Source organism: Anopheles bellator, chromosome 1 (genome assembly GCF_943735745.2).
Source record: "Anopheles bellator chromosome 1, idAnoBellAS_SP24_06.2, whole genome shotgun sequence".
Taxonomy (NCBI): domain Eukaryota; kingdom Metazoa; phylum Arthropoda; class Insecta; order Diptera; family Culicidae; genus Anopheles; species Anopheles bellator.
In genome coordinates this window covers 33,323,176-33,341,036 of record NC_071285.1, presented here as the reverse complement: position 1 = coordinate 33,341,036, position 17,861 = coordinate 33,323,176, and the positions used below count along the sequence as shown (strand labels likewise).

General features: G+C 39.5%; 2 protein-coding genes across 10 annotated transcripts; one reads left to right on the top strand and one right to left on the bottom strand.

Moving 5' to 3' along the window:
• Positions 1-5,525: 5,525 nt before the first annotated feature.
• LOC131206500 (uncharacterized) lies at positions 5,526-6,852 on the top strand. Of its 2 annotated transcripts, none has more exons than XM_058199086.1 (3): positions 5,526-5,819; positions 5,890-6,190; positions 6,271-6,852. In XM_058199086.1, exons 1-3 carry the CDS (start codon positions 5,644-5,646, stop codon positions 6,505-6,507), a joined length of 714 nt encoding a protein of 237 aa, XP_058055069.1. In that variant the 5' UTR covers positions 5,526-5,643; the 3' UTR covers positions 6,508-6,852. The 2 variants fall into 2 exon arrangements, with proteins under 2 accessions (XP_058055069.1, XP_058055061.1); XM_058199078.1 differs by having other exon boundaries at positions 5,872-6,190.
• LOC131205683 (mitoferrin) lies at positions 6,844-17,453 on the bottom strand. Of its 8 annotated transcripts, none has more exons than XR_009156755.1 (3): positions 17,187-17,453; positions 8,160-9,924; positions 6,844-8,093 (listed from the first exon to the last, which is right to left on the bottom strand). XR_009156755.1 is itself a non-coding variant. In XM_058197886.1 (3 exons), the coding sequence occupies exon 3, from the start codon at positions 9,672-9,674 to the stop codon at positions 8,406-8,408; it is 1,269 nt and encodes a 422-aa protein (XP_058053869.1). In that variant the 5' UTR covers positions 9,675-9,924; positions 16,942-17,123; positions 17,187-17,453; the 3' UTR covers positions 6,844-8,405. The 8 variants fall into 8 exon arrangements, 7 of the variants coding, with proteins under 7 accessions (XP_058053869.1, XP_058053866.1, XP_058053867.1 ...); XM_058197886.1 differs by adding an exon at positions 16,942-17,123 and having other exon boundaries at positions 6,844-9,924; XM_058197883.1 differs by adding an exon at positions 13,970-14,168 and having other exon boundaries at positions 6,844-9,924.
• Between the last annotated feature and the right edge of the window lie 408 nt (positions 17,454-17,861).

The window sequence follows — 17,861 nt, the reverse complement described above, 5'->3', positions numbered from 1 at the left end:
GTTAAGTTACTGAACTAGGTGCATAGCTATCGCAATCCTTTCGCAGCCGCGAATCATCGGCTCAAACTCACGGCAGCACGCAAACCAGCATGTAGCTCAATGGCAAATGGTTAAGCAAGTTCATAGACGGCGAATCAAGCAACCAAAAAAAGAGGAAAAGGTTAAGAGAAGACAAACGTGATTACAAAAGATGTTGTTTCCGAAATTTTATAGTTATTCTATCTCCTATAGGGGTTTGTTAGAGCGAAAAACTACCAGCATATGAAGAAACAATCTTATTCAAACAAATTAACAAATGTATATGTAGATATTGATTATTCGGCACCAGTACCATTTCACACGAAGGTAAACAAATCTGACACAATGACGTAAAAGGATAGTATGTTTTGAAAATTTCCACGGCAAAATCTTCCACCACCAGTATCCCTTCGAGTTTACCTGGTTCTAGAGCGTAAAGCAGCAATTCCTTGCCATCGAGCGCATAGAAAACATTCACTCGTTTAGCCGAATAAACAATTTACACGCCTTACCCTTGAAACACACATATGCTACACACATTCGTACGAACTCGCTCGACCTCGAACTAAAAATTCACGTATCACTATTAAGTATCACGGAATTAAACACCACTTTCTTTGGTTTTCTATTCGATTTCTTTTCTGTAATCCGGTTTACGCCACTCTCGAACAGATTTCCATTTTCTTCTAAACTTTCTCACTGGAACTCAATGGCAATGGCAAGAGAAAAAAATATCCGTAACGAACGAGTTGATAGCTGATAGATGATACTCTTTCCGAACGAAGTTACTGAACGACACGTCCTCTGTTAGGATTGTATTTTGGTAAGCTTCTCATTGCTCGTCGTACTGTCTAGATGAGGAAAAATTCGTGGCTTTCGAAAAGGGTCTATGATTCCGCTTCCGTTTAATATTATATGATATATAATATTATATATTATATTATATGTTCCATTTTCTTATAATGTCAGTTTTCGATCGTTATCATTTATTGTATTCTCTTTCGCTCATGCCGTATAAAATGCCTTCACCAATCGGCGTCAAATGCTTTAGTCAATCCGATTCGGTCGATTTTACGCTTGCCTATTCGTTACCCCATATCGCCAATGACTGGGAAGTAAACATACCGATGTGGCGACACAGGCTGTCTCGGTGTCGGCTTTGATAATACTTCACTGTTACAAGCAAAAGGATATACGTTTTATGCTGCAACGAAACTGTTTCAAAATGGAAATAAAATTCGTAGACAGCATGAGATAAAAAAAGAAACGAATTGATGCAATAGTAAATTAAAATCAAAAAAGAGATACAAACACAAGTGTAGAAACTACAAAGAAAATCCAAAGAGGATTCACGAAACAAAATGTAAAGTTAAGAAGAGTATGGTGAATGTAATCAACCATGCAACCAAATAAACGACACAAAAAAGATATTTACTCGTCAAATATCTGTAGATCATGTGTCTTTTCACACAAGGTTCCGATTGAAGTTTTGATTTCAACTGAACCTAGAAAGAACTGCTCAATTATTTTTCGAATAAACGAATCGACAAACAAACAAAAAATAACTGCAAATCACTCGCATCGCAATGCGTGAACGAAACGGACGAACGGGGAGATGGATGAGAAGATAATACATGTAAGCACAGAATAGAAACTATTATTAAAATATCCACTAATATATGAGGAGCAAATGTAGTCAAAATAAAAATGAAAAAAAAGTTACGTAGGAGGCACGCGGTTAGATGAATGTTAAATAAGTTACCTTAAGTAAACAAAATACTAGCAAAAGTACACACTTTCACAACAACACGTACATTCACAATCTACATGCAAAACCAATTTTAACCGCAGAAACAATGCTAGGCACTAGAAGCGAAAGAGGTGGTGACATAAAGAATAGTTTGTACTTTCGATTTCGATACGATAAAATTAATATCGAATGCACTAGGTGGTGATATCCGCAACACAAAAACTACTTTATGAGAAACGCAACAAATGCATGAATGCATGAAGCATGAGAAAAATCTAGCAAACAAGCATGTTACAACAGTGACAGACTTCGAAAATAGAAAATGCAAGAAAACGGCGCGTCTACAGAAATCCATAACTCATACTAGTGAAGGTGAAGGATAATGCATGCATTGAGTTTTAAGGTATTATACATGTTTTCGAATGGAAGCGATTTAATTTTTAGTAAAAAATAAATTTATTCAATTCCCAAATGGGTTTGTTAACGCTGTTTTATTTCGATGCTGGAAAACTAACTAAAAGTTTAAAGAAATCTTAAAGTTTTCTTTCCATGGTTAACGAAAATCAGTTTTGTCATACTATATTCTCCCAATTCGCGCTAACCTTCACCAATTGCGAACGAGCAAGCAAAGAGCGTAGGAAAAATCATCAAAACTCACAGAAAAAGATAAAAAAAACTCAAAAAGAATCGTTTAAAAACACACAAAAACAAATTTTCAGCAAACGTGAGCGCACTTATGAAATTCGGATAACTAGTAGCAGTAGCAAACGTTCGATCTCTTTCCTGCAAATAATAAACTCTAAACTGTAAGATATCGAAACAGCGCAACCGCACCACGAAGCGATAGAAAGGCAAGAATAAACCAAACAACTCAATCGTTCATTGTTTGCTCACTAACAAACAAAATTTCAAGGACCAGATTATAAAAACGTTTATATAATTTTAGGAAAAAATTTACAGGTAATCAATATTATTTTTCCCTTCAAACTCTCTGGATGGTTTGAAGAACAAGTTGTGATGCTTTTAATTGCCAGATTTTTCAGTGCAAAACTTTGTGTCCATTTATGGTCTCATCACATTTGGCATTGTCATTGGCAGTGTTCGTCTTAATTTCTCACCGACAATGAATGAATCACATAGATAAAATAGCTAAAATCAAAAGGAAAATTATGAAAGTAAAACAAATAATCGCACATGAACAGCAAATGTGATGAAAATACCGGAGCATTCATAAAACAACCGTAAATAAGAAAAATCAACACAAAGTTGGACAACCGAATCGTATCGTGTCGCGAAAAAGTGTAGTACAGATGATATTGAAAACAGCAAAACTTAAGTAGTGGCAAAAGATGAACAAATGTGTAAGTATGTGTTAAATACTCACCATATTTCAACTAGTGAACTACTTCAAAATGCAAGAATCATAATTAAAAACGGAATTATATGCAATACTTCAGCAAAACTTGTAGGAAATGATGAGGTAAAAAAATGTCCTTAAAATATGGAAGGAAGGGACGGATGCAATGAAAAAGCAAACGAGAAAACAAGCATATACATAAAACATATAAAAAATATAAACATAAAAAGTCAAACAGAAAAACACAAGAAAAATTCTAAATAACTATAAAGTTTTTTATATAGGAATTTAATAACTAAAAGAATACACAAAGGCAGAAGAAAGCTGAATTGGATCTGTTACAGTGCGCTGTAACTGATTACAGAAAACACGTGAATGCCGTAAAACCTAATATAAAACACCCATAGAAACTACACACGCCGCAGAAATAGAAAACAACCGCAGCTAAAATTCGAACAGTATTTGTAAATATTTTAGTTTTCGAGTGAAACCCTCCCGACTTGTAACACGGATTAAAGTACAGAAACAGTGACAAGCATACTAACAGCAAAACGTGGGATGGTAGCAAGCAAGCCAAATAAACGAGGTAAAATTGAAGAAAGCCGGAAACAATAACACAATGTTCCACTTGCTGTAGCGAAACTAAAGGAACAATGATATTGCACTAAGCTGATTGCAAGCATATGTGGTAGCCAAAGCTAGCACCGATACTAAAATGCACGCTCAATTTCCGATATATTGTACATCAAGTACGAGGCAAATTAAGCGTTAAAACGACAGAACACAATGTAAAGCGACAACAGAAAAGAAAGCAACAACGTTAAAGCTCAAGCTATACAGCGATAGTTGGTGAAAGTAGCCCGTTTTTTCGAAACAAAATGTAACCATAATATTCAGCATGATACAGAACAAATGATGCATACATATTCCAGTTTTTATTACCAAACTCTTACTAAAGCTTCGTACGTAACATACTCGTAACGCAAAGCAAACCAGAGCAGATTAGGCCTTTAGCTGGTATTTTTCCATCGGTCTGCCTACCGTTAGATGGTTATACACTTTTATCAACCAATGGCCACGGCCATCGAATGCCATTAGTTCAATATTCAAATAAAACTCGCAAAACACAGAAACTGAAGCCAAGGAAGAGCAACCAAATTTCTTTTGATGTTCACGGATAGCAATGTTCGCGAGCAACAAATAACGCAAACCGAACCAAGTGAATGTCGCAAAATAGAACGTGAGAACTGCCGTCGAACAATGCTCGCAGAATATAGGCGAATATTTTCCAACTGGAATGCAGGCTGGCAAAGAAACGACTGTAACTTGCACGCAATACAGCACTTGAACTATCAAAACGGGTAGTCCATGGTTACGAAAGATATGTTTTCATACAGCGACATAACAACAGACAAGGCGAAACAGAAAAAGCACTGACGAATAAGGAACTGTTCTGATATTGCCATGGAACACAAGACTCAAAAAGGCAAGATTGTTCGTACATAATAATTAAACACTAAACACTAGCAGCACGTGATCGAAAACGGAGATAAAACGGAAACATGCAAAAACCAAACAAACTAAACATATTTATTGTTGAATACTTGATTTAGACTAAGTAAATCGTTTTTTCGTAATATTGTTTTGCATTGCGTTAGGACGTTTTAAAAATTGAAATGAGAGTTGTAGAAAACAAACAAACCAATGAGAGTAAATATAATATACAAAACAAAACACTTCTACAGACATAGGGAGACATGGAGCAGTGGACAAAAGAAAGATAAAACCCAAGTAAAAAGCAGGAACACAAGTGACATATGTATCGTTTCGTCATAACTTTAAATGAGAAAAGAAAAAATAAACAAATTTAAATAAATCAAACCTTCTTTCTATATTGAAGCAGCGACGCGAACAAAAACCAACTGAAAGAAACTTAATCCAAACACACAGGATGCAACAGTAATTATGGTAATCGCGTATTACTACCTTTCTGTCGCGCCATTCTTCGTTTGGGTTTCGAGAAGAAGAAATCAAGATACGCCAAATACTTGATCGAATGTTCTACTTGGCGAATTCGACAAATGTAAGCTTTGAGCATCTTTTGTACAAACAATTCCGATCTTTCCATTGACTACAATAAGCGTAGGTGAATAGGTGATTTTTTTCTAGTACGTAGGACCAAAGTTATTTAAAGTTTGAAATAAAAAAGAATAATTGTAGCAAATCAACTTACAGCAAAATATTCGATCTCGATTTGATAGAAAATGAGTTAACATGCAACAAATAAGTGAAGTAACTGCGCATGTCTGTTTTTATGTTTTCTTCGCTTCGACGGTGCCTACTATTTATATTCAGTCAGCTGGGAACTGTCAATGTTTGGGAATGCAGTGTTCTGGAAAGGTCAGGAGCCATGGATAATAAAACGACTGTGATAAGCAAACACATGGTCATAAAACATTGCATCAACACGACGAATCTAGCCTGAGCCTAGGCGTACGTGGTCCGGTGGTGTATAATCATGGTTCGCTTCTCACTCTACCGGTTGGTCGTAGTGTTGTGTGTTGTGATCATCAGCTACACAATCATCCATTGGTGGCAGCTAATGCTTGGCCAGAAATCAGTCGGTCATCCCTTCCAACACACCTGCAACAAGACCGAACTGTACCGCCACGAACTAGAACGACTATTTGAAAGGTCTGTCAAAGCGATCCCTCGTGACTCTAATAGTGTAATGATTGCTTCGTAGCGGCTTAACTATTTTCAGGGTACACCGATTACTGGTGCAGCACGGCCTCACGCACTTTCTCTGCTACGGTACACTCTGGGGTCAGATACGCATGGCAAGGATGCTACCGTGGCGAGAGAAAGCCGAGTTCTGTGTTTTAAACGACGAGCTGTTGCGACACGAGGAAGCTCGTTTCATGCGCAATTTCCACTCAAACGAGCTGCGAATACACTACCTGCACTCCGACGGCATTTATAGGATTTTTGCAAATGAGCCTACTTCGCGCCATTACAGTGTTCCTCCTTTTGTCGAGCTGATTGTGTTTCAACTCGATGACACGGTAGGATCATACAAAGTTTCAATGGCACGCGCATACGAAAACAGCGATAGTTGATGTATGCGATTATTCTTTTTCTTCAGCAAGGAATGTACAAGCGCATCGGATGGAAACGACGAATCCTGCCTCCACAATGTGATTGGACACCATCATTAGACTGTTTCCCCGTTAACCTGCTGCAGGGCTCATTGCCGAGTCGGCCACTCGGCAATTCATTGTACACCGTGCCTATGGGTGGAATCGAACTGCAAAAGTACCATTACCCCGAAAACTGGTGGAAGGATGTGAACGTACATAACTGCAATCTTAACTATCCCTAGACTAAATAAGGAATTAATTAATTTACATACTTAATAAAGTATGTAAAGTATCTAAAGTATGTTTGGTTATTTTTCGAACATGCCAAAACACACAAAGCCAAAAAAGTAACCGATTTCCATCTTCATTCATCCATGTTGAAGCGAGAGGGCAAAACTATTTTCCTGTGAGTTATAATTCGAAGCATTAATGAATGGTCAACAATTATACTGAAACAATATTATATGTTTAACCTTTTTCATTTTCTACGCTTCCATCACATTTGACAGGATTTTTACCTTTATATCGTAAGATTATGGAATAAAAATAATACACATGTGAAGATTTATCATATTTCCCAAAATAAAACTCAATGTAGACATATGTTTATGTTACTCAACTGTTTCATCGCGAATATACAGGTGAAATTGAATTTATTTTTTTCGTCCAAGTCGGGTTCTAGCACGTATTTGCTGTGGGAGCACGGGTGTGTGTGTGTTCTGCTATTGCCGGTAGATTTTTTGTCTTTCGAGTGATGCTGAACCAACTTGATACTTCCTGTTTTTTCTTGCACAAACTTTCCAAAAATAAAAAACGAGTGCATGAAGGATAAATAAATTTCTTACTTTCAACATTCGATTCATGCTTATTGGACTTTTACATATTTTTAAGACATGCCACTGTCGTACTTGAGAGCTGAGCTGAGGACCTGTGTGTGGTTAATTGACACGAGCCCAATGTATCAACGGACAATATAACCGGTTGGTGTGCGCCGAGCACAAAGCATTGAATGAACAAGAGGTCGGCCTATTTTCTACTTAGTCGAATAATTGACTTAGCCGGGCAAAAACAAAGCATTCATGAAAGGACGTTCTTGACAAAATATGGTATACGAGCCAATCATGTTGTCCTGACAACGGACCAAAAATACGAGCAACAGGAAATTAATAACAAATAAGTATAAGGTAATACTATATTTTTGACAAGATTTATTTGCCACGCTGCTTTTCGGAATGCAGACAAAAACGCTAACTTGAAACTGAAACCTTTCGACATCATCCCAATCATGTTGGTGCTGTGAAATATGAAATGAAAATGTTCAAAATTGCTGTTTAAAATATTCTGTACAGGCATCTAATGACGTGCAACAGTAACTCAGGACACTCATACTCATTTCAATGCTTGCCATAAATTTGGAAATCCTATTTCTACTGCCCTATCAGATGGGGCCATCGATGCGTTGGCTTAGTGTACTCCATACAATTCACGTGCCATGCACGACCACAGACCATGTCTTCTAGACATCGGTCCGTTTTATTAAAGAGAATCACTGAGAATGAGGAAATCTTCCAAAACCGCTCTAAACGCTACCAATGGCCACAGATAAGTTGGCATCGGCACTACGCACCACCACATGGCGAAACACACAACACAAATGGCACAGCAACACACCTCGTTCCACACAGCAGATACCTTTTGGGAGTCTTTCCAAATTCTGAATCTTTGTGTATGTTGTTCTTCGAACCGACATCCACCATCTCTCCCTAGTACTCTCTCGTGCTCCTTCGCGACTGTTTTCTCCGCTGTGCAGTAGTCATTAACGGCGGGGCTGGTGGCGGAGAAAATATAAACTTAACAAAACTCTGTACTCAGCAAATGGTGCATAGATGCGTACTGACTGCGGCCACGAACAGATCCCTTTGCTTGAAATTTCACCAAAGTTTTTACATATGGCGCGTCCCCAAAGCTCTGATTTTCTCTCTGATGAACTGCGCCTTCTGTCACACGTCTGCATTGTTGTCTAAAACGCTAAACCAACAGTATTATAAACTTAGTAATGTCGATGACATCCGCGGTGGAACGCTCAGCGGATCCTATCAGACCTGCACCTTTCCCTCAACAGCTGCCCACACCACGCAACTTAGTTCGTTCGCCGTACATCGGTAAGGTGATTCGTATCGTTCGAGTGCATCGTATTGTAGCTCATCGCACCGTAAATGCCAGCTCCTGATAGGGCCGGCAGTTCTGGACCACCTCGCGGAATCAATCCACCACTGCTAACACCACTTCCTGCTGGTTTAGTGTCGACAGACGACAAGTTACCGCTACCTTCCCGCTCGGAGCGAATCAATAAACTGGCACTCCCAATGCCACTGCAGCCTCCAGACGAGGCTTCTGCACTCACAGACGCAGCTGCCGGAATCATCATATACCGCAGGTCAGTGATCGTGGCTCCCTTGCTTGACGCATCCTCTGAAAGTAGCGGTTCCGTGGCTAACGCTCGGGTCGTTCCTGCTGCTGTCACGCCACAACCGGACGGTTGCTTCTTGGTCCGTGATAGCATATACTTGAAAAACTCGTAAGTCGACCAACAAATGGCGGTGGCTGGCATCTGATAGAGCACGCGTGCCTGCATGCCTTTGAAGAAACCCATCGGTCCTGCCGTGGCGTAGATTTTCTTGGCAGCCTCAAACAACCCGCGCGTCTTTCCCGCACCGTCCTCCTGTGTGTTCAGCAACGTCTTGCATACGTCGAGTGGTGTGGTAAGGGCGGAAGCAGCCGCTCCAGCCACTCCGCCCGCGACCATATGCACCGGGGGGTTGTATTTATTGTCTTTATTGAGCAATTTCTGGAAGAATTCATAGGTCGGGAACTGAATCGCCGAGTAGGGTATGTTCATAACGAGCTGCGTCGAATAGGAGCGATAGAATGCACGGAAGCCTTCCGTCCTGTACACATGACTGGCGCAGTGCAAGATTGACCTGTACGGCGAATTGTACATCTGTAGCCGTTGCTTTACCACGTCTGCCGGATTTGAGACAGCATCGTGCACGAGAGTTGCTGCAGCCGCCGAAAGCATATAGTTGACGTGATCGCGATCGGACACGGTGGCGATCAGCTCCTTCGAACATTCGTACGCTCCAAAGTAAAGTGCGTGTGCCGGACCCGCACCGGCCACGACCGCCATCACACCACGGAACGGTCGTAGCGGGCCCTCAGTCCGCACCATGTCACGCAGTGTTGACATGATCGTGTCATGTGCCCTCATGTGTGTGAGCGATTGCATGCGCGTCTTGACCGAGTCGAGCGGATACATGACACAATGCTCCATTATACCGGCAATCGCACCGGCCGTCATGATGGCCGTCACGCTCGTCGTCGGTAGCTGCTCATATTCGTCCGAATTCATGACATACGCCGTGCCACGAAAATCGTGTGATGTGTGTGATTGATAAGTGGTTGCAGACGACAAAGGATACGTGATTGGCCTGCCCACGAAAAACGCTGTTCACTATTCACTCTGCCACTCTCTCTCCGGATGCTAAGTTCCAAACTCACTCGATACTCCGAAAGGCGTGTTGATCATACGGCAGCAAGAACTCAAACCTCTTTCGGAATTCTACAACATTTCTCCTTCGTCAAGCAGAGCTCCACGCTACCTAAAAAATCAAAAAAAGAAATTGACACATAAGCAAAGACATAAAGATGATTAGCTACGTCGAACATAAAAATTATTAGCTCGATTCGAAAGTAGATGATTCTACTTCATCAATCGTCTTGAAGTGTTGTATAGATAAAAAATAAACATTTCCATTAAATGTAGAAAAATTAGCATTCATGATGCGTGATGAGTGAAGAAACCCCTTTTCGCGAAAACAGCGTTTGCGACTAGTGGGACCGTTAACGATACTTCGGTCATTGGTCTCTGCTTTCAACAGATTATTCACTTTCCTTCCAGTAGTCGCTATCTTTTTCTACATTCAACACGATTGTCATTTCGAACGTGCACTTCTTCTCGACCATCAACTTCGCGCACCATCCTGCAAGATAAGAAGCAGCTGATTGCCAAATGCGGTTTCCATTTCGCACGCGAAAGTTATTGCCCCTCCATTGCACAAACCCAAAACCAAAGACCAAATCCTCTTCTCAACCGAACCTGACCCACCGAGGTCAAGTGATAATTTAATTGCAATTGATAATTACGTTGCATCCCTCATAGTGCCACGAAACAGAAACGGCAGTGCATACGGCTGCGTTCATTTGCATTTCCCAATTCGGTGGAATATAGCTCTTGCGATGTTAAGCACGGAGCACACTTTTAACAATCGCCTCGCAACACACAATTTTTCAGCCTAACTTTTGGATGTGTTTCTTTTATCAAACTGATGACTGTATCGACAAAAGAAACAAATTTTTTTATCGCACGCAAGTAAACCGCATATTATGTTTGTAGCGCCTTTTGCGCGATAAGCTCTTAGTTATCGAGTCAAGAAAAGCAAATAATAAAACAATTGTAAATAATGTCAATAAAATGCTTACACTAAACGGTACACCAACAGTGTTCACAATTCTATTTTTTGTTCTTAATGCACAAGACGAGCTTCGATAACAATTAACATATTCAACAATGTTATTTTCCTTGAGAACGTTTAATCGGCGTAATTATTCTCCCTCGACTGGTCGCAACGAATGATATTAAGATGTACCTTCGATGGATTCGGAAGAGGAACTGTGGCGATTGCGGTGCCTACCGGTGATCAACTTGTGAATTGCTAGCAACTGTATGCTAGTTATCTGCTTCACTCAGACATATTACTGAGCACACGGCACCACACACAGCTATTATTGGAGAACGAAACGCCGGCGACGCTCATACAGACGCACAATCCTTGTGGTTGCTTTGCCATTTTTTTAACTGATAAGCCTCTATTCCAGATGAAGCTTCCTTCCCCGTGTTCAATGGATAATGAGGGCAACACAATAGTGTATAAAACCGGAACGACTCACCGTTGCTAACGACCTTGGCGGGTTAGGGGTGTCAAAATACCAAACTAGTAGAATAAAACATATATTCCACTAACACCGAGAAACTGGTAACCTATTCAGTTATTATGACATTTTCTTAACAGGTTTTTGAATGGTTTATGGTTAAAGGCGTTTTCTGACTTTCCTTTAAGGCAATGCTTCAGTATAACATTTAAAAGCCATAAAAAAGCCATAAAATTGTTGTCAATTTGTTGATTGCTATCTCAATCCTCGCGTAGTCACGCAAAAGCATATCTATTTGCCCGTGAATCGATCAGGATGGTGAGAAACTGCACGCACAATTCATCGCCAACACGAAATTGACACAACGGTGTTTGTCAGTTATCCAGGGCTTAGTGCAGGAGCCATGTTAGCCACGTTCCTTTAAAGCTTCAACATTGAATAAAGAGGCAATTGCTAAGAGTTATTTACATTTGAATTAAGAAGAACCGAAAGAACGAAAAGTGAAGGTAAAATACATCACGTATTATGCAAATGATACATTTACACATTTTAAGATGCAAATGCAAGATGCACTCTCATCTTCAGTTACCATCGTGGTAACCGTAATACTTAAACCAGCTGATTTCAGCTATTTTTTTAAACAAATCGTCAGTCACGAAGATAATTTTTTTTAAATCACAAAATGACCATGGCCTAACAAGTGGTGACCTTAACCATAATGAAACGAATTAACATTGGGAGGCTAAATTCCAATTTATGGTGTTGCATTTTGTTACTGTACAAATATCGGCTTCCTTTTGGACGTGTTCTGTTATTCTGTTATGTGATGGTGATGAATGAAAAAAATTATTCCCCATACACGTGTTTTACAAAACGTGTACCCTTGGTGTGACTGCGGTTGCGATGGTCTAGGCACGTAGACCGACGACGCAAGATCGCGTACATGCCAGGGCAAGGATGGCCTTATATGTGAGAAATATTGGTCACTAGTGATCTTTTGCACGGATTCGATATTCTTTTTCAGTGGCGTTATAGAGCAAAACTGTGAGGTATGAGTGCCATCATAACTTACACGCTTTACACAAATTAACTATTTAAACGCCGCAAGCGACAGTATGGTGTATTGAAACGTACTCAACTTGATCTCATTAACTACGACGTTTAAGTAACAACGTCGATCGTACAGGCACCAGCAGGTTAACGAGCCATACTCACTAATGATTAATGCAATTTTGATAGCTGCTCTCAACAATAGGGTAGCCGTTGTTGGTGAGTATCAGGAAGCTAAAATTATATAAACTTGTTCCTATAATGTTATGTGTGTACAGTCAATGCCAAAAATGATTAGTAAGAAAGTAAATCTTTTTTTTCGATAATAATAAAGAAAATCCAAAAATATGCCCTGATTTCCATTTGGTGCCACGTCAAACGACCAGCGCAACAACAGTGACTGAAAGTTCCCTGAGACCTCTCTAAGTCAACCTCGACCGGTGGGGCACATGCTAAGAAAATTCGTTAAAGCTGGCAATCCCGTCGAGGTTTTGGTCGAGTTTTGTAACAACATCCTGGGCGTATTGGACAAATACAAATCCAGCATTACATACATTACACTCAACCTATAACATACACTAAACGTAAATGGAATAAAATCTACAAAATAAAACTCTTCGCTATTGGTGAATATTTGATTCCAAAACTACGATCGTAGCGGACTCTCCGTGGTCAACAGAACATGTAGCTCAAGTAATAATCATAGTTTGGTTACCAGACAAACTTTACACTTCGCTGACTACGAATTTAAATAAAAACAAAAAACCATAATGATTTATGTATGCATCTTTGCAACTTACGGTTTTCTATGGGTAAGAATCCTATGCTAGCTCTAGCGGCTTCAGCCGATGTAACTATTTTAAATACCTCGTTTCGCATTATTGTATTTGTTGAAAATTTCAAATTTCAAAAAAATTATACTAACTTTCAATTCATTCAACAAGTCATTCGAAATATGAAGTATGAATTTCGACGCATGCCAAAATGTATCTTTACTGTAACTTTAACCAGTATCCCTTACTGAGTTACTGATGCGTTAAAAAAGGCCAAAAGTACCACTAATCTAAGGTCGTGTCAAAAAAAACCAAAACACGCACACCAATGACCTCAACGGAACCCGCAAAAATCAATAAAACTTCGTACCGGATTCTAGAACCAAAATCGTTAGCCATTTTGTTTACGTATACTACAGACCAGAAAGGTAACCACTATTGATTCGACGCGAGGCAAAGTCAAGCTAAGACAAATAAAAAAAACAATGAAAAAGATCAATAGTACAAATATAAATGAAAAAGTCAGCGATAGAAAATATTTCAAAGATACCAATTGTTTAATTCGTTTACGTACCCAACACAGTAATTGTAGAATGAATTAAATTTATGTGCAGGCATCGCCTTTCGCACATTTTTTACGTATGATCCACTGATACTAATGGTTTACAGTAATTATACAATAACATTACTACCACTGCAGCAGCTATCGCACGCACCGTGACTATCGAAAAAATGATGGAAATGCGAACGCTACGAAACGATAACGTTATCTGTCGAACGAATAGTCAAACTTATAATTCGCCACGCACAATATTATGACGTTACAGGTGCGTGAACAAGCCACGTAATCGACTTTAAATAAAATCAAGATATATAAAAGGTTACAACTCACCACCCTGGCACCGTGCTGTATGCCTTTTATAGGTAATTTTTTCCCACCTGCCAATCTTCAATGATGCTGTGATTTTGATGCTTAGGAACGTCCTTATTCAGCAGCAATAAATCGGCCATTCAGTGATTGTAGTGAAAATAATACGACAAATTATTTAAGCTTCACTATCCAGTACAAGTTACTACCACCAGCCAAAGTACTAAAAAGAAAAATACAAATGAAAGTAAAGTACGAGAGCAAAACTGTTACCAAGTTTTTCATTACTACACAACTTCTTCCGAGATAGGTTCCAATAACAATGTGCCTGGAACATCATAGGTATGACTGATAAAATGGAATTTTATAAACAACGGACAATAATTGCATCAAAATGCAATACATTATTTAATAAAAGTATCGCTCTATTGAAGTGCTGATTGAAACAAATCAGCACTTTCACATGTGCTGTTGAAAACCGCTATGTAAATGAAAACAACTCGGCACATATTAGGACAGTTAATAATGTTTCGATGTTTACGATTGCTAAAAACTTATTGTAATTCACAAATTGAAAAAGACTTACTAGTACATATTATTTGAAGACATGAACGAACCTGAATATGTACTTGATACTCCAAAGCAGACCTATTTTTTGTCGAAAGGTGATAACATCTACTCAAATAATGACACCATAAATCAGTTTGCAAAAGTTTGCGTGGTAAGATACCGAGCACATTACGTGTTGCATTGGTAAAGATTGCTCTTCCGAAGACGCAGTCGAGTAGTTGAAGCTGCTGGTGAAGTACGAAAGATAACAACTGAAATATTTATGACTAGTTTTAGTCATTGTATGGTAAAAAAAATATCTCTATAAAAAAGCCTACATATATATATATAGAGAGAAAAATATATATCATGAGACACTAACAAAATTTATGTAAACTCTAGCAAGAGATTAAAAAAATTGAAAAACCTGTTTTATTGTTAATCAACTAGATCAACTAAATTTAATATTAGCCAACGTAAGAAGCAATGACACATAATTAATGACTTCCTCTTCATTTAATACAATGTATATTCTTTCTGGAACCGTAATCGAGAACCGGTTTGCTAATTTTTCCTCCCTATTCTTCCATATTTTTTTCTTCCACTGCAAAAGAACTTGTTTCAAATCCGCTCTTTGGTTACCTCAAAAACTCAACTTACCAATCCGAATAAAGTCATAAAATGGACTCAAAACAGTGCGGACAAAACAGATACAATGGACTTGCGAAGATACAGCGATCAGTTCAATAATTTCTTTGGCGATTAGAATTTTGTTCAGATTTCAAAAATCAAATGCAGCAGTCTTTCTTACTTGTCGAAGCTCTGCTCTGGGCCCCGGTGCCAAGAAAGGAGGCTCTGAGTTAGCCTTTGGTAAGCCAGCTACACAAAAACGAGCTCAGGGTCAGCAGGCCAGCAGGCAAGCATGCACTTTGCTTACACTTTGCTAAGCATTCGTTCTCCCCCGGAACTACTTTCATTGGCATTGAAAAGACAATGTTTGATAGCAATATTGATTACTGTGTAGCGCCATCAGCGAAAACAGCAGTGCATAAATTTTGCATTCAACAGTACATTTTGTTTTTATTTAATTCTATCGATTACCCATCACCACGGCGAACTGTTTCGAGTCACTAAGTTGAACAGTTCAAACACTGAAACATCAGGACGATCTATCTAGTAAAACGCGTCCCTTGAAGTGAAATTTAACAAATTTGATCACGAATTAAATAAAGGTTAGGGTCACCAGCAAAATGGACAAATGAATGTTGTCAAAACCAAACAGGCTGCTACGATCACTGATATCAATTGCCATCGTTTGTTCTCTCGTTTTGTTTACTTTTGTAAAAAAAATTAATATGGCAGGGGATTCTATGGTGTTTGTTTGGGGGCCGTATCTACGATTCCACAAGCAAACGAAACCAATTGGCTCCGGCACGAAGTGAAATTGTAGTTATTGCTGACCGCTTAGTCATTCGCCTAACTTTGCGTAATCACCGTTGATACGACAGTTTGAATCGTCTTCGTTTCAGCGTATCACGAGGAATGCTTTACTCAGTGTAGGATGTGTTTTAGTATGGTATGAGTACGACTTTTTTTTGTACATTTCAACAACGCTCCGGCGACATGCGGTAAAAGGTCAATGTTGAGTGTTGAGTTGGGTTGTGGTTAATTACATTCTGCGTTCCATCTACCAGCAGTTCACAATAATCGTAATCGGAATGGGCAATGGGAATTCACTCGGGGATCAATTTCAATTTGTCTTAGTTTTTTTACATGTGATGCAACGAAAGTGCACACTGCACACCAGAATTTGTTGTTGGTCTACGATGTTGCGCAATTTTTGACAGCTGTTCCCACTGCGGTGGAACTCAGGTTGTTTTGAAGCACAAAATTCAGCCAGTTTTCCTTGGTGGGCTGGTTGAAAACGAGTGCTAAACGCACAATCGATCCACTGAACGGTAGTGGATCATTAAAAATAAACGCATACTCACTGCCCATAGCACGGCAGTTGCTTCGTTGGCATGCAAACATAAGTAAGACAGCGACCGCAAGAGTGAAGCATGTGAAACATTTTCTCTGCCGCTAGAAACAGCAATCGCCAACATTCTCTTATTACAGCCTTTGCATAATCGACTGCGCCAGTAGATCGCTGTTTGGCTGTTTGACGATAGCGACGCCGAATGTCGCAACTTGAACGTGCTTGCGACACTCTCTACGCAGGGCAAGAATAAGGCATCACTATTTTCCAACCGGCCGTTCACTTTTAATTAAACACTTTATGTACAAAAATGACACTGTACATTAATTACCGTGGCTAAATGACGACTTCACATACGTTCGTTAGATACTAACGATAAGAAAATTGTAACGTAAAAAACCATCACATCCCGCGGGGAGAGACGATGACACGTTACGGGGACGCCAAGATTGGAAGAGGCCTATCATACCGATTGTTAACATTGACTTGTGCCTCCACTGGTCTTGAGTAATCGTTGTCTCGTGGACATTATTTCCCTTCCAATCCTCTTCGGGGGACGACATGTTTTTTACGATGGTCTCTTTGACGTTTTCCTCAGTCCGACTTCCAGACGACCAATGGAGGCGGTGAGAATGAATTTCTATACACTCCCTACAATAAAAAAATAACGAACACTCCTTCGGGCGTAAAAGGAGTTGCAAATTCCAACGTTACCTGACGATCTTGGCTGCTCTGGTTTCGTGACGAGAACTACAAATCAGCGACTCCGCTTCGTAAACCTTCTGAACTTCCGGGAGAGCGCAGAGTTCGCATGCTCGAGATTTAGCACCAAATCGCCACAGCACACCGTTGCAAGCAGTGCCCGGTTCTTTTTCTCAAAGAAATGTTATGTTATCACGTAATACGGCAACTATAGCGTTTTATCCTGGCTGTCAGAAGAGAATATTTTACTTCGTTCGATCGCTAAACTCGCGCACCACCAATCGACGAACGTCGAAAGTGAAATGTCAATCTAAGTGAAGGGACAAAAAACGAACGACAGAGACAGAGCGTGCTCTTTTTGACAGCTCACCTTTCGAGGTATCATCGACCACTAGGCAAACAAATATCAAGGTGCTTAGAAGAACGGTCGAGCAACACAAATTAACAATTGTATGAAAAATGTGTAGTGAGTTTCGTTGCGTGTGGATATTACATATTTTTTACGTATCTTAAAAATAAATGTTATGGTAAACATCTTCACAAAAAAGTCAAGGCATATTTTTAATGTAACGAAAATAACGGATATACGTATTCTCGTGTTACTTCTCTGGACGCGTGATACTGCATAGAAGTTTCACCGGGTTCATGTCAGCTGAAATACAATTGACATTCCGCAATTGCAAGCAA

Coding starts and splice junctions, on each gene's coding strand:
- LOC131206500 (XM_058199078.1), top strand. CDS start 5,644: ATGGTTCGCTTCTCACTCTACCGGTTGGTCGTAGTGTTGTGTGTTGTG. Junction 5,820..5,871: donor CTAGAACGACTATTTGAAAG/GTCTGTCAAAGC, acceptor ATTGCTTCGTAG/CGGCTTAACTATTTTCAGGG. Junction 6,191..6,270: donor TGTTTCAACTCGATGACACG/GTAGGATCATAC, acceptor CTTTTTCTTCAG/CAAGGAATGTACAAGCGCAT.
- LOC131205683 (XM_058197886.1), bottom strand. CDS start 9,674: ATGAATTCGGACGAATATGAGCAGCTACCGACGACGAGCGTGACGGCC.